The sequence below is a fragment of the Myxocyprinus asiaticus genome, chromosome 29 (genome assembly GCF_019703515.2).
Source record: "Myxocyprinus asiaticus isolate MX2 ecotype Aquarium Trade chromosome 29, UBuf_Myxa_2, whole genome shotgun sequence".
NCBI lineage: Eukaryota > Metazoa > Chordata > Actinopteri > Cypriniformes > Catostomidae > Myxocyprinus > Myxocyprinus asiaticus.
In genome coordinates, this window is record NC_059372.1 from 36,632,047 (window position 1) to 36,650,197 (window position 18,151).

Consider the following 18,151-nt stretch of genomic DNA (forward strand, 5'->3'; position numbering starts at 1 on the left):
GCCCATGGGAAGCAGATGGTAAACATAACAATGGCAATGAAAGGCAAATAAACAATGCTGATTGTGAACCGTGTGCTATCAGGGTTTATGTCTCCAAAAATCATTCCCTAAAATCTAGGGTTCTGGGGTAGTTTAGCATGAACTTTATTGAGGGGAACGCTTATGTGTAGAATTCTTTGTTATGGACACACACTGGGGCCAGTGTAGAGCTTTACTGGTGGTAGAGTTATGACCCTTGTCCAGGGTATTTGGGGGATGTTATTGTTCCACGCCACTATGTTGCTGAACCGTGTAACAGGAACCCAATGTAAACAACTACCAGTAGACCAGGAGATATGGCCACATCATATAAGTGTTACAAATCTCTCTGTGACGCCTTAGATCAAAAGTGAGCTACTTTGCTGTCTACTGTCTACATTGGCATTCTAACCCTGCTGAAAAAAGCAGCTTAAGCCAGCCTAAAGTGGTTAGCTGGTCTCCCAACCTGGTGATGCTGGTCAGGCTGGTCTGCTTCAATGGTTTTAAAGGGATTTTGGACACTTGTCAAAAAGTCTGGGGAGACCATCTGGCCAACCAGCTAAACAATAGCTAAAAACCAGCTTGGCCAGGCAGGGAGCAAGACCAACAAAAAGCAGCTAAGACCAACAAACCACCTTAGGCTGGTTTAAGTTGTTTGTTTCAGCAGGTGACTGCAATAGAGTAACTGTTTTGGAATGCTCAACATAGGCAACAACCTAATGCACCACGCAAAATAGCACTTGTCACGTGAAGAGCAAAGGAGACTCGACTCACAATTGATGCTAATAGAATTGGACGTTAGCATATTGCTAAGATAACAGCACAACACTAATAGTAGGCATACAAATTCATAGAAGACACAACTATTTGGGGAAATAGACCATTTCAAATCAGATTGAGCTTTTTTTATTGACAGTTTGATGTTAGCATGTTGTTAAGCTAACAGCGTGATACTCTTATAGGCATAAAAATACACAGTACACACAAATGTTAGCTAAAATAGACCATTTTAAACCAGACTGAGCTATTTTATTGATAGTTTTACATTAGCATGTTGCTAAGCTAACAGTGTAATATTCAGACAGGAGTAAAATGCAAAGTACGCAAAAATATTGGATAAAATAGACATTAAAATTTGACTGAGCTATTTTTATTGATGTCTTTAATATGTTGCTAAGCTAACAGTGTGATACTCTTATAGGAATAAAATTAAGTACACAAAAATATTGGGTATAATAGACCATTTTAAATCAGATTAAGCTATTGATAGCTTGACATTAGCATGTTGCTAAGCTAACAGCATGATAATATGCATAAAATGCATAGTATGAAAAAATACTGGGTAAAATACACAATGTTGAGCTATTTTTATTGATAGCAAGTATGTTGCTAAGCTAACAGTGTGATACTCTTATAGGAATTAATTTCAGTACACAAAAATATTGGGTAAAATAGACTATTTTAAATCAGATATTTTAAACCATATTAGACATAACATGCAGAAAAATATTGAGTAAAATAGACAATGTTAAAATTAGATTGAGCTATTTTTATTGCTAGCTTGACATTAGCATATTGCTAAGCTAAGTATGATCCTCTAGTAGGTATAAAAACAACAAATAATATTCAGTTCACTAGGTTTTAAAACAGAACCCCTGTTTCATTATGGAGAATTTTCCAGGACATTTGAAAAAGTCTTTCTGCTGAACTTCGATTGAGAGGTCAAAATTAGATAGCTTTCCAACCCCTGCACATTTTAAGGGGTCTAATTGCATCACAAATTGTATAATTAAACGATTGTTTTGTGCGTAACTTGGTCCAATGGATGTAAATTTTATGATCCTATAATAACCTGGAATAATGTTCATGAATTGAAGTCTCTGTTTGTGGGCCACAGACATGTGTCTCGTATTGCATATAAAAATCAGCTCCCTGAGACAAAGCACAAGGAACTGATTATGTAAGGGCTACTGAGTATCGCCAAGGGGGGGTTTGGTATAAAAATCTCCACAAAAATTGTAATGCATGTAATGGTTAATCTGGTAATATTTTGTGTGTAAACTATTCCTTGAAAAAAACACTAGCAACCATCCAAAACACCCTAGCATTGTTGTGGAGAGTTGTGCACTAGCAAACATCACTCACAAATGTGATTTAGTTCACATTACTGGCAATGATATATGAGTAATATTCTTCGGGAAATGACTTGAATTTGGGTCATCTATTTAGCAATTTGTCAACTTTGAGCAATTTCCTGCTCATTAATACTGTACATTCATCTTATTACAGTAATGTGCAGAGCGTACAGAAAACGTCAAATGAGAAAAAATATGAAATATTGTATGAAACAGAGGTATTCAGAGATGGTTACCATGGCAACATGCATACCTGAGAAGAGGATTTGAGACGATCCATCATGAAAGAGTTCATGGAGGTTTAGATAACTGAGCTCCCACAGTGTTTAGAGAAATATGTGTCACAGTTCAAGTGCTGTATATGCAGCCAGCATTGCTTCAGGAGGGTTTATCATAAGAACCCAGAGCAAAATGTTATTGCTCAGCGGTTGCTCTTTCACAGTTCAGAAGACTCTCATTTATGTGTCATATAAGTATCATAGAAGACAAATGATTTGCGTTTGGTGGGTGTTGACCTGTGCTTTACACTCTTTTGTTTAGCTCCCTGTATTTGCTCTAATAAGCTGATAACATTCAAGTCCTGTCTGTGCACTCAGTCACCTTGACAACCCAAGACAGATCTCAGCATGGTGCCCAGAGGGACAGCGGTGAGCAGAAACAAATGCAAATCAGCTGGTCATCACAGACTAGTCCGACAAGCAGAGGGCAAACCAGATAAAGACAAATATGAACCTCTAGGGTAGAGCAGACAGCATGTCAAACATCAGTATTATTAAAACAGTAGAAGCCAAGATAAAAACATACATTTACTGCATACTTGTTCAGTCTACAGAAGTGAGAAGTGATGAAAGCTATATCTTCCTTGAAAATCTGAGTTTTTGTCCAAACCGCAATAAGTACCGGGACATTCTGTCAGTCGCTTGGTGTCTATTTTTGTGGCATTGTGCTGGGAGGCCCATAATGAAAACTCATAGGTCAAAAGTTTTGTTCCAGACAACTGTATATTAAACATCAAATATGTTGTAATTGGCTGTGACTGTGATGCATCATGCAGAATTTTCACTTTTAGTGTGGATAGACTGAAAGTTATGATTGGAAACTTGTTGCTTTACGTAAACTTCACGCAACCGATGATTCCAAAAAACTGATCAGCACTGATTGGAGTGGTGGTGGCGTAGTGGGCTAAAGCACATAACTGATAATCAGAAGGTTGCTGGTTTGATCCCCACAGCCACCACCATTGTGTTCTTGAGCAAGGCACTTAACTCCAGGTTGCTCCAGGGGAATTGTCCCTGTAATAAGTACACTGTAAGTCACTTTGGATAAAAGCATCTGCCAAATGCCTAAATATAAATGATTAATCGGTAAAACCGATATATCGGTCTAACTCTAATAAAAATTAGGTTTTATTCAAGTCAAATATTGTTTAACACCACTGAATCAACCTGAATACATTAAGGTACACCAAAAAAAAAAAAAAAGGAATTTTAAGGGTTAGATCAAATAGAAATATCTCCTTAAGGTATCTATTGCAGGTTACCACTTTTTACAGTGCATGCCCTTGCCATTGCTGGTGTTATGTTTTATCTGTTGAGCTACAGGAACAGTTAAAATAGTCACACTTGACATCGGCTGTTTTCACACAAGAAAGGAGTTGTTAAAGTTATATATTGCGCTGTGTTCATAGTGTTGGTTATAACAGTGATCCACAAAGGTAGGCTACATATTTGATTTCAAGTGGTGTCAACTACTGCAAGGTGAAGTACTATTAAACGTGTTCTGCTTGATTGTGACTTTCTCACTTTGCAGTGGCTGACTCAGCTGCTGTTGACAGAGTTTCCCTATCACACTAAACCAACAGCGACAAGTTAAGAGAGGGCAACTTCAAAGCTTTGCTGATGACTAAAACAAACACATCTCATTTCCACAGTAATTTCCAAGATTTGTGTGCACAAAACCTGCCACATAATCACACATGCATTTAGCACTACATCTCCAACAAAGAGCCGTCCTCCACACACAGCTGCGGATCACACAGGAATGGCTGCATCAGAGCCATCAGGTGTCTGACACTGAAAATGATGGCCGGCTCTGCACAAGGCCCCTCAGGGTGACACAGCCAGCTCTAAGATGTGGACATGAACATGAGCCACATATGGCTCCTAAATGAGACCCTCAGCTGATTTTGACTTGACTGCTCATTGGGAGGCATTAGGCTGTCAGAGAATCAGCCAGTGCTAAACAGAACTGATCTTAATTTAGTTCATTGGAGATAAAAAGCACTTAATGGAAATATCTTGATGTGTAAAGCATTGTGCATGAGAAAATAACGTACCATTTATTGAGAGCCCACTAATTCTTATGTACTCTGCATTATGTTTACTGTATACAGTACACTGGGGTCCAAAAGTATGAGACCACTAGTAAAAAGCTTTAAAAAAAAAATAAAAATAATTCCCTTATTACAAAATTATATTACCAATTTGAGTAAAAAGTTTTGAAAACATTCGATGAGTTTCAGAATTTCTTAGTATTTGGTAAAGTATGCCTCTTTGCTTCAATGACTTGAGCATATAATCAGGCTGGTCTGGTATGAACTCCACAAGTTTGTGCAAAACCTGATGATCCATGTTCTTAAATATTATTATTATTAATAACTATTCTTATTCTTATTCTTAATCATTATTATGTTTAGTTGTAGTTAAAAATAATATTGTAATATTATATGATTTTAATAATATTTATACTTTATTCGATTAATATAATGAAATATAATATTTATAATATGAATATAATATTGTTTATTTTATGAAGGCCTATTTCCATTTTTTTAATCAAACTGATTAAAATCTATCATATTTATACCTGTATATATATATATATATATATATATATATATATATATATATATATATATATATATATATCTACACATACACACACACACACACACACACACACACACAGTATATATGGGATTCATGTACAGTCAGGGGGCATTATTAATTACGTAATTTTTTTTACAAGATACTTATCTTATACAAGATAAATTAATTATTCACGCTAAATTAATATGTTATATCGGCAGCCCTAGTCATAACATTTCTTTGTTTTACTTTCTTTTTTTTTTTTAAATCCTAAACTTATCCATTTCCCGGTTTCAATCTCAGATTTTCAGAGTTAATTCAGGTAAATTGGGCCACTTTTATTCATTGAGTTCAATTGTCACAATTTACCTGAATTCACCATATATACTGTATGTGTGTGTGTGTGTGTGTGTGTGTGTGTGTGTATACTATATACTGTATATATAGTGCTATATATAATATAGGTAACACTTCATATTATTATTACATTATATAATGCACAATAATAAAGAGATGGCCTGCAAACAGTAAAATGAACAAACACTTACCCATTAGCCAGGTCATCATCATCGACGTCAACATCATCATCGTCGTCGTCGTTGTCATCATCGTCTTCTGGTTGGCTCTTGCCCTTCAGGTTTCCGTCACTAAGGTAACCAGACTTGAGGTCGGCCAGGTCATCGTCCGCAGCATCCAGGCCCTCGATGAGTTGGATGCACTGCAGGTGGCTGATCTGCGTTGATGCACGGATGGGCAGCGAGTGGGCGGTGACCCTGGAGGAGGGGGCATCTCCAGCTTGCAGACGTGGGCTAGACTGGCCTTGGCGCCAGGAGAGAGGGGAGGAACGGTTGGACATGCTGGAGATGCTGCAAGCGTTGGTTTCATCACTGTCATAGCACATGGTGCTTTCAATACAGCTGAGAAATAATGATAAAAGAAAAGATGGTTAAATCATTATATTCAAAAATATAAGAACACATTTGAAATACAGGATCCTTTTATGTGTATTTTTGCAAATAGGTCATATTTTATACCTGATAGTGTGTTCACATAATGTTAGAATTACTGTAATTACACTTTTTCAGCAAGTACTTCTACTTGACTATAGAGCGCAACAGTCTGGTTCCAGAAGTAAAAATCCCATTAATTTATCCCATTGACAAATTTATTTTCAATAACGTATAAACCTTTAAAGACAGACCTACCGTGAGCTACAAGGTTGTTCACTGATGGTATGTGCTTCTGTTGAAGCCATCCGTCTGTGTTATCTCAACTTCATTGTTAAAAATCATGTTTGATTGCGGAATTCATGGTAAACAACTACATTACCCATGGTACAGCAGAGAAAGTTCTACCAATCAGAGAACCGAGTCCAACGAAACCCACAAAATTTGGCTCAGAGCGACCGCTCACTCCCATCACTCACTGTGAATGACGTAATCGAGTTGGTCTCCCTTGACCCTTAAACTACTTACAGTATATATTTGTACATATCAGGATATTTTGCAATAAACGTAAAATATATTGTTTCTATATCTATAATCAACAACCTAAAATCAATAGTTTGATATATTCCCATTTTTCCCCGTTTTTATTTAATGACATCATTCGCAATGCTTCATGGGATTGTAGTCTGTGCCCTCATGAAAGACGGTAAGTACACAGTCTTGTACCTTTGTCTTTCTGTCTGATTTTTAAATACATTTTTGCCTCAAAACAAAGTTTGTGATGTCGTGATTCACCTCCGAGCTGGTTGATTTGGTTCATGGCTCACAACTCTTTTATGAAGGATTTTATTACAAGTCTATTGAAGAAATGAATGGGGAAAATACTTCCGGAACACAGACAGCTGAAAAAGTGGGCGGGCACTGTTGTGCTCTATTGCAGTATCATGTAAAAACAATCAAAATCATAGAGCCTCAACAGAAAAAGGAAAAAAAAATGGAATCAGTTTCTCTTTTCAATGCCAGTTGATAGTGACTCAAAGCTTAAAAATACAACCAAAATGTTTTATAAAAGTAGTCCATGTGACTTTATATTCTAAGTCTTCTGAAAGCATACTATATTAAAGTTGCTGAATTGCTCTCACCAAAACCAGTATTTTGAGGGTGAGTAAATTATAACAGACTTTTTCAAATTTGTAGGTGAACTATTCCTTTAATGTGAAAATAATTAGGGTGGGATTTGATTTTATCCAATGGGAACTGATTGGATTGATCGAAAATATATTTGTTTTATACCAGAATTAAGTGAGGTGAGTGGAGGGGAGGGCTTGGCAAATAATAGGGCATTGGTCAGCCAAAAAATAAATAAATAAAATAAATCTTTTCAGAGCCGAGGGAGGTTATTACATTTTAATTAAAAATAACAATGAATCATGCACAATAAAATCAGGAATGTGCATTCAGAAAGTAAATGAGATCAAATTTGATTTCATTTTGATTCATGTTGCGGTATTTTGCTGTCATCAATAACTAAGACACACATGGATCCATTTTGCTATAGAAACGAGCCAGAAGACAGTTGTTATTTCGTAAATACAGTAATTCCAACACAACTGGGTTTAACCAGAGAAAAACTCTTCAATGTGATATTCTTGAGCCATATTTCTGGGAGTAAAGGCAATAACTCATTCGTCACACCAGATATAATCATCATCACAGCACACACACTCATTTAATCAACACAAGCCTCACTTTAGTCTTAGATATCGTGTATATGCGTAAGTGTGTGTGTAGTCTCGCTGTTTCACTGGAAAGTGATATATCATCCCTGGAGACGCTGGAGAATATGAAGGTAAAACATCTCTGAGGATGTCTCATTTCCTTCATGCGTGCCATAAACACTGCTCAAGCTTTCTACAGGAAGTGAATCACACACACACTGACCCCTCGGGTCCCTTTTTTCTGATTTCAAAGTAGATTGTCAAGCTTCGGGCAGCTGGAGGAACTGTGAACTGTGAACCTTGTGCCTTTTCAACACCTGTCGCTGCTAAACCCCTCGTCTGGATCAACTCATATCCTACTGAGTTGTGTGTCTGCCCAGCACTGATTTTCAATGCCCTCATTTTGTTTCCAGGTGTCCAGGTGTTTTTTATTTGTTTTAATTTTTTACTTTAAATCCATGCGGATGGACGTACTGTAGATTATTTCCCATTGTCCTTGAGTTTTGGAAGGCTTTGGATATTCTGCATGCTCAAATTTAAATGAATGTTTCAGGTTCAAAACAGGTTCAGCTCTATTAACAGCATCTGTGATGTGCTGTCAATTACTACAGATAACAATTTTGACTCGTCCCTCAGTTTCTAAAAGCAAACAAAACTCATGTTTTTACAATTGATGTCTATGGGGCAATGCAGTCAAGAGGATTTACAGGCAGAAATGTGAAGTTTGCAGTGTATTTTGACATTTATTTCAGTGAAATGCCTTGCCCCATAGACTTCTATTGTAAGTGCATCACTGTACAAAAATGCTGACTTGTTTTTACAAACTAAAGGACAAGTTGAAATGATTTTCTGGCCAATTGACAACATGTCACATTCGATAGAGCTTAAATTGTTTTGAATACAAGTTTATCATGGATTTCTGAATATATTTCCTTTAAAGAGAAAATTGATGAGTAAAATGTCCCCAGAAAAGAAGACAATGCTTTTCAGAGAATTGACAAGTATGTGAATTATCCTTTGAAAATGGAAGTCGCTTCTGTTTGCCTGACTGTTGTGCTGAATAATAATAACGGTTAAATGGCATTGATTAGCGTTCCTTTAATGCTGAAAATAGTTCAATCAGAGGAACAGGAAATATGACAAATCAAGCAAAGTGTTCTGCTCAAGTTGGCATGGTTATGCATCATAAAGTACCATAAGGCCATACAAAATAAAGGCATACCTTCATTACGCACATAAGCTCTAAGTTTGGGCTGCCTTCTCAGTACATTACAGACTCTCTACTCAGACATTAGCGTTTATGTGCAGATGATGCATTAAATCAGGCCAATTACGTTAAGGTTTTAATAGAATGACTTTACAGCTGCTGAGGCAAGGTAATTCTGTACCAGGAGAGAGAGCTAAAATCACTCACTCACACAAACACACTTAAACTAGGTGATAGGCAGAGCGCTAAGATACACTATTATGGTTCTCTTATGGGGGATGAAACGAATGCATGCAAGCACCTGTTTTTGGCTCACAGAATCGCATGCACACACACTATAAATGCATTAAGGGGGTGATTTTTGCCACTTTTTTGCCATTATGGGCAAGCACAGTGATAGAACATGAAAAGACGGGGTAAAGAGGAGTTAATGCGACATCACGTGCAAAATTCAAACTCGCATCCCCCACATGAGCACCAAGGCACATTATTTTAATGTTTTATTTGCAGGGCTAAAAGCCTGCTGGTTTATAATGCACCATTAACAGGGTCCTTAAGTATTGCATCAGACTTCTGCGGTGAAGGAGACTTTTTTTAAACAGCTCTCTGCTGTAGAGTATAAAATATTGCCACCAGCTCTGTTATTCAGTACACTAACATACAAGCCCTGCTAGAAGACCTCACACAGTATGTGTTGCTTTCTGCTGAGAGTGTAATCTATCCTTTTGCTATGGTTTTTGTATGTGTGTTTGTGGACCTTGGCAAGGAGGAAACAACAGAGAGAGGTGCTGATGTGAGAAGGACAGAAAAACATCTGTTGCTCTGTTGACTGCTGATACTGATGTTTGGACTCTATTCATTTGGACACATGTTATATTCCTCTGAAGGACATTTGTATATGGAATTTCGGCATTGGATGACATTGTATATGCTAGATCACACAGTTGTGTTTATGATATCACCAGGGTTCCCACACCCTTAATGACCAATGCATTTCCACTGCTTTTCTTTGACTGTTCCAGTTGTTTGTGATTACTGCATTAGGATTCTTATAATGACTCATGAAGGGCAATTCCTTGGCAATTAAATATTTCAGAACAAAGCAAAACTAGAAAGATATATATTATAAATAGAAAATTCCATCACTTTCTCATTATGTTTTAAGATTTTGCTAATTTCCATGACTTTTCCAGGCCTGAAAACCACATTTTTAAAATGTTGTCAAATTATTATTATTTTTTGTCTAATTTTAAATGCTTATTATTATTATTATTATTATTATTATTATTTTATTGATTGATTTATTGATTATTTAATGAAAGGAATTGTTTTAAGCTGAAGTGTGTAATTCCTGCACCACTATGTCAGCAAACATATTTGTAAATTAAAACAGCATGGTTTTGAAAGCACTACAGAGCCACAATACGAAACAAACAAACTGTTTATTTATAGTTGACTCAGCATATTAAACTGGGATTAGAAAAAATATTAATATTGTTAAATGTTACCCAAATTGCCTTTCATTTTCACAGTATATTGCTAGTCCAAAAGTCCAAAAAACAAGAAATATCAAAATGATATTATTAAAAATGAAATAAAAACAATAATAAACATAAAAAAAAAATAAAAGTAATAAAAAGTATGAACTGTTTAATTTTCTCTTTATTTCATATTAGGATTGCAATTTTTTTTCAATCCAGTTAACAAAATTTGGGACATATCTGCACATACAGTAGATTAAAATTCAAACCCCGATTTTTGTGATTTTATTTTTTTAGCAATAAACATTTAATAAATAATAAAAATAAAAAAATTATTAAATTAAATTAAAATTAAATGTATTAATAATAAATTAAAGCAAAACAAATGAAAATGTAAAAAGTAAACAATAGAATGGGCAAGGGGCCGTTCAAACTTGTACTAAAAAAGCTAGATACAGCACAACAAATTGAACAAACTGCAGATGTCTCGAGACACCTTTTAAACTGTTGAAGTTCTTTTTAAAGGGTGAGAAACAGATCAATATTTAAGTCCTTTTTTACTATAAATTTTCCTCCCTGCCCAGTAGGTGGCGATATGCACAAAGAATGTGAATCGCCAAAAACAAAAGAAGAAGTATGTGAAAGTGAATTATGGATTACTTTTATGCTGCCTTTATGTCCTTTTGGAGCTTCAACATTTTGGTACCCATTCACTTACATTGTATGGACCCTCAGTGCTGAAATATTCTTATTAAAATCTTTATTTGTGTTCTACAGAAGAAAGAAAGTCATTCACATCTGTGATAGCATGAGGGTGAGTAAATGATAGTAGGGGAAATACCCCTTTAACTCGACACGACATCTAAAAAACATGCCTCTCCCGTGCGAGACACAACTAAAAAAAAGTGAGACATGGCGCATCAGCTAGCGCACGTGTACACGGTGCAGATGGATGCAAAAACATGTTCGGTGTGAATGGACCCTACCAGGGTTGCAGATTTAGTCTAAATTAAGATATTAAAATTAGGAAAGCAAATGGTTTACATAGAAAAACAATTGAAAAACAATGCTGACAAACACAAAATAGTGTTCAGTGTCAACGGCCCCTAACAGGGTTGCAGATTTAGTCTAAATTAGAGAACTGATCCCTAGATCTGTGATCTCCTGTACCTGTGGCTGAGCTGAGACCCCCGCAAGCTGGACATGGTCTCTTCAAGGTTCTGCCGGAGGTCGAGGACATTCTGAACAGTGCGTTTCCTCTGGGACTCTGGATCTGCGGGAAGGGGCAGGAGAAGAGAGGATGAGTGGCCTGTTAATGCAGCCATTTAACATTAAAACAGTGATGTGGCCATGCATTCATAGACAAACACAAACACACCCATGTGCATTAGATTTAAAGCTTTGTAGAGCAGAGCCAGCAAAAACATTAGTGTATATCTAGTTGAATAATATCGAGCTATACGTCTCTTTTCCACTCACACACACAATATCTCAGTTTTCAGGAACATCAAACAGGCTGCTTAGTCTCATGGCATAAGAGCATTGAGCAACGGAACATGGAATATGACGACTCAGCAAGCGGGCAGCTTTACAGGCAGAACTCGAATGAATTAAACATTACATATCCAGCCTGCCAAGATGCCAAAAACACTTTGAGCTACTGTACAACTGAGCTCACTTACACAGGACATTAGTATTTATAAAAGGTCTCCTTTCAGTTTAATTGCTTTCTTTATTGAGGTATATGTGCTTATACAGATTTATTTGACATCCAAGCTGGGAGTCGGGGTTATAAAGAGGTTCCTCTGCTGTTATCAGTATATAACCTCTCATATTCAAAGTCCAAATGTCATTCACTACTACAAGCTGATCTGAGAACAGCAGGCTTTACCCACCCACAGCACATTTGCCTTTGCAAAAATGCTGTATCCATATAGGAAACAGAATTACAAACTTTAATATTTTAATTGTTTCTCCTAGATAGCAAAAAGGAGACTTTGGTTTAAGTATCCTGATCCTCAGATTGTCCTCCTGAGAAAAAGACCCTAGTAATCTCACATGAGTCTCCTCTAGAGTTTCGTCAGAGATCTCAACAATGTCTCAGACTGTGCTCAGGTTTACCAAGATACAAAAGTCCTCTATAAAAAGTCAGAGATTTCAATAAGAACGTAAATATTTTTAGATACAATTCAACATCAGATTCTTCCAAGACCAAATTATCTTGGCTATGCTATCCACATTAACTCTATACGCTCACTATATCCTCGTGCAACCCCGTGTACACATGTGTGGATGTTGTATTTGGGCTTTGCTATATTTAAATTCATTTAAACTGGCTGATCTCAGTTCAGAAGACTCTGGGCTGTCAGTAAAGGTTTAAACTTTTGACATACGGAGTCATGTGACAAAACAACATGGCGCTGATCACAGTGGAGTTTGTTTTTGGGAGAAACGCCAACAAAACTACATCTGGTAAGAAATCTAAATAAGGTTTTACACTGAACCCTGTTTGAGTCACAAGATTAGTCTTTATTTTCATCCGGTATGTCATTTTTAAAATTTGAGTGATTTATCGTGATAACCAACACTGCTAAACAATGTACACTGAGGTGTACTTTAGCACATTTTTTTCCCTTAAAATTCTAAATGTACTGTGCATTTTCACATTGAGAAAAAAAAAAAAAAAAATATATATATATATATATATATATATATATATATATATATATATATATATATATATCTTTCAGAGGCTTTATATGGAGTTAGGATGGTAATAAGGTGCATTTCGAACTGTTCTGAGACCAGTGCAGACAGACAGCACAATGGAGGTTAAGTCATTCACTAAATAGTGAACAGTGAGCATCCTAAAGATTTCCTCTGCAGATAAGTGCATTCACTACTAAACCAAGGTCACTCCGACCAAAAGTTCAGTTTCAGGCTGCAGATGATGTTTGGACCACTCAACATGTTTGGCAGAAATGGGACAATGATAATCAATCCATAGATTCAGAATTTATAATGTATAATTTTAATTTGACATGGTTGGCAGTGATTGGATGATGCTGGCCATTACTTTTAATCAGAATGAATTAGGCTAATTTCTGATGTAATGTCTGTAACATCTTAAAGAGCACCTATTATGGTTTTTTAAATATTACCTTTCATGTAGTGTGTTATATAGCTGTTTGTGAATATAAAAAAGTCTGCAAAGTTTCAAAAATCAAAGTGCACGACAAATGGAGTTATTGACTCCCAAAAGAAAGAACCGATTCTGAACACCTGAAACGAGTCGTTAATAATTCCAGACTTACTTCCTGTACTAACCTATGTAATTTGGTAACAAAAAACCTGCCTCTGGTCTTCACTGGCTGCTCGTGAACAGCTTTGACCCGTCCTCAAACACTACACTAAGCGGTAGACCAATCACAACAGACTGGGACATCTGACCAATCAGAGCAGAGTAGGCTCTCTGAAAGGAGGAGTTTAGAATGAATCCTTTAGAACAGATCATTGAACGAGTCGTTTTTGACACTGGGAAAAAAGGTAATGCTACAATTTAAATTATGAGCAAATTAAAGTGTTTTTTGACCTTGGATACATGTAAATCTATTGTATGAGACCTTTAAAACAAAATTAGGCACGTTTAAAAACCATAATAGGTGCTCTATAAAAACATTAATAACCAACACTCCTGGAAACATAATAAACTATTTGATAAAAAAAAAAAAAAATCTGACTTTCTATAGCTTGTTTAAAATTTCACAACTTAGTCCCGCTGTCCACATATGTTGCCATCAATTTTTAGGAAAAGAATTTGCTCAATATATATATATATATATATATATATATATATATATATATATATATATATATATATATTTTCCCATGTTTATTTGTTGCTACTAGTTTAAAATCAAAAAGGGAAAAGGAAAATGCACACAGCAGTCATGCTCAGGTCTCAGGAGGTTAAGTAAGGAATTGTTTTATTTGAGTCTATTATTATTTATCCAAGGGAAGTTAAGAAGAAACATCTGAGGCAAAGTTGAATGAAACAATGAAACATATTAAATGAAACATAACTGAGAACTGACTCAAACAGAGAACTGAGCTATGAAAGGGTTAGGAAACATCTGAACAATAAAATAAATGAATGAATAATTAAATTGGTAAATGGATGAATGAACGAACAAACGAACGAACGAACGAATGAATTATATATTAATAATGAATAATTCCTCTAGGCATTTTTTGACAATAGACAAAGTCTGGCCCACTTTGCATCTTATTCTGGCCAAGAACTGCCCATTTTGAAAGGAAGAGGATATAAGCGTGACCAACCACATTTTATAAGTAATACACAATGTAAATCCGAAATGTCTCTGAAAGTCTAAAAAGACAATACTGAAAAAATTTGCGGAAAATTTCCCAAACTTTGCCAAATCCAGCATCTAGTTCTACCTTGGATGCGCACATTGACTGGAAAAAATATTAATAATAAAAAATAAATAAAAAGCCAGCCAATCAGAATGGAACTAACAATTTCTGCAAGCGCTTGCCATTTTTGTGTTCATGAGACCAAAAAGACTATCTATATGGTCGGATGAATCTCTATCTGTCCCTGCCACCATACATCCTATCTAAAACATCATCTTGCATGTTTCCCTGGGGTGTGCAAATCCTGAAGCTTGACCAGTTAGCACAGCAAGACTCCATACCAAACACTCTGTATTGACATCCAGATGGGCATTAGACAAAACCCAGAGTCTTAAACAGTCTTAATTCACTTTAATCTCCACAATTTAATGTCATGCCTTAAAACCATGTGCAAAAAATGAGCTGTGTGTTGTCTGAGGGTGTGTGTATTGGATAAGGACAACACATGGAGGTAGCCCATGGTTTTTAGATGAAAATGGAGAATATGCACAAAACGGCCCCCTGGTGTGTGTCATTTCATTGAGGCATAATCTCATACAATGGGACTCATGAAATACAATGAGTCTGCCAGAGCGATTCAAATGACCTGCTGTAGTAGGATGTAAGCTCATTGTGATGATGGTGATTTGATTTGTATATCCTCTTTTGGTTATAAGAGAGTTGCTATATGCTTTGCTGTCTCTTAAAAGGATAGTTCACCCAGAAATAAAAATTAGGTAAATATTTATTGACCCTCATGTCGTTCCAAGCCTGTACAACTTTCTTCGTACAGTGGCATGCATGTCTATGTAAGAATTTGCATTGTTTAGCGCTAAAGCCACTGTTAATGTGCTTCTCTCATTGAGCTCATGAACGAGCAATTGACAAAGATTTTTTTTTTTTTTTACTGAATAATGACGTTAAGGTGCTTTAAGCTATTTTTTTTTTCATGGAAAGTTATGCAAAAAATGTTCATACTCCCTGAAAGTGTCGTAAGATATCTCAACAGTCTCTATTCAGCACTAGACTCTGTAAACAGCGAACAAATATGTGTCTGCGGGCCGCGCTCTCTGACGCTTTCTGTCTGTTAATCATTTTGCACGTTCTCAAAGTACTGTAGTTGCAGCAAATTACAGTATTGAGGCTTAATGCCATGTTTATGCCATGTTGTTCATAAAAGTTGTCAGTTGAGGGTGCTATTTTGCTGTTGTTGTTTTTGACAACCGTTTCTGCTCAGTGTCGGTCTCAATAAAGCTAATTTGGTATCATTGGAGTATGCGGCTTGTGGAAATTCAATGGCTAAAATTGCTTACAGCACCCTTAAATTTCAGATTGTTTCTTACCAAAATGTATTGTATGCATTCAGAAGACTTGCAATCACATTTACTATTTGTATTATACCTATATTGGAATGAAATGAGGATCACTAACTTATGACAGTATTTCTATTTTTTTTTTTATTATTTTTTTATGTGAAGTATTCCTTTAAAGGCTTGGATAATTAATCACCACTCTTTCTCTACATAATACTGCATTCATGGTATACAATAAATGAAACTGACTTGGGTGAAGACACATGAAACACATTATGCACATGATATATCAACATGAAATTCCCTTCAGAATGGCTGCATCACAGGCCCTTTTCATCGATATGACACTCTGTGCCATCTTTACACTGTAAAAGCCTATAAGAGCGAGATATCAGACAGATCAATTCAATGTGCAAATCAATGCAAGAATGAAGACCAATCACAATCCATGATTGAAATATTAAAATTCCATCAACATATACAACTATATGTTAGATTTTGAAGCATTCTTAAGATGTATGTCAAAGTCAGAGCCATGGCTTAGAAGTTGGGGTACATATTACAACATATTGAGCTATGGTGCTCACACAGAGTCTGGCTCGTATCATTTCCCGATTCTTGTTTCCTGCTATTTTTCCTATGATTTCCTGTCCTATATCTGTAACAAGTAGCCAAACCCCTGCTGAAAAGACCAGCATAGCTGGTCACAAGCATATGTTGTGCTTTGGACTCTAGTCTGATGTGCTGGTGTCCCCATCAGACTTCTAAAGTAGCATAACCAGCAAGGCTTTCTTTATCTACCAGGATCACCTGAGATACCATGGTTGACGAGCATGGCCAGCTAAATTTGGCTAGTAACAGCATATGTAGGTCCACCAGCAAGACAAGCTCTAACCAGCACAGAACAACATGGAAGATGGTCTTTTTGGCACAAAGGGAGTAAGTTGATTAAGTGAACTTTTAATTTAGAAATGTTTGTTGCTTGTAAAAGTATAGCTAAGTTACAGTAATAGGAGTCAGAACAGACTGTCACTGCAGTCCACACACAAAAAATAAATAAAAAAAATGGTGATGATGGTATATGCAACATTCTGTGGCTTAAAGGACCATAAACTATATGTGATAGCACACAACTGGGCTTAGAGCATTAGACTGAGAGGGTAATTACCAGTAAATTGACAGACTTGAAAGAACATGTTGAAGCCAGTGGACCTTTACACCAAAAATATGCATAACCAGATTGCCCCCATATATCATTGGATTCAGTTTCTATAACGGAACTGCCACAGAAATGCATATAGATGCATCACAATCCAGACTTATACATCCAGTACAGCACGTTATACATGCAAGCCAATAACTGAACCTAACTATATATTAATTTTAACAAAAAGAACATGGTAACATTTTATTCATTATTCAAGTTATTTTTTATTTTATTTTTATAAAATACTGCTTATTGCACAAAACTCATGATGTCTATCTTAACAACATTGTCATATGAACAAGCAGCCAGTAAGTCTCACAAGCTTTAAGAACACATAACACAGTAACAATTCTTGGTTCATTTTGAGTCAGACATGACGAAAGTAATTTGTGGTTCAGTAAGTGAGTGGTTCAATTAGTGATCAATTCAGTAACCCCTCCGACTGATTCATAATTGTTTTGATTAGGGATGTGCTAGGGTGGTTGACTAATCGTCCAACAACCGACTAGTCGATTAGTGGGGTCGACTACTAACATTCATAGTTTTAGTGGTGGTGGTTTAATGGGAGATGCAATTCTCAAATTAACTGAGAGACGCCACTGCTTAAAAGCGAGCCTAATGGAGCCTAATTATACACTAACTTTTCGCCTAGTTGTTAATTCATCCCACTGACCAGCCTATTATGAAAATTGGTTTTCAATTCAAATTGAGTTGCACATCCGTAGTTTTGATTCACTAAAAAGAACCAGCTCATAAGATTCATTCTCAGAGTAATTTAATACAGTGTTCCTCCTGCATCAGTGGAAGAATGTGTTTAGTAACCGTTAATGAAACCAAAAGTC

At 36.2% G+C, this 18,151-nt stretch overlaps 1 protein-coding gene across 2 annotated transcripts in view; it reads right to left on the reverse strand.

Annotated features, from left to right (window-relative positions):
* The window catches only part of LOC127419943 (neuron navigator 1-like), a 184,009-nt gene that overhangs the window by 116,880 nt on the left and 48,978 nt on the right, over positions 1–18,151 (reverse strand). For both annotated transcript variants that reach the window (XM_051661786.1, XM_051661785.1), the window contains exons 4-5: positions 11,544–11,646; positions 5,569–5,937 (exon numbers count right to left, since the gene is read on the reverse strand). In XM_051661786.1, the coding sequence (XP_051517746.1) occupies positions 5,569–5,937; positions 11,544–11,646 (472 nt within the window). The remainder of the gene's footprint in view (positions 1–5,568; positions 5,938–11,543; positions 11,647–18,151) is intronic.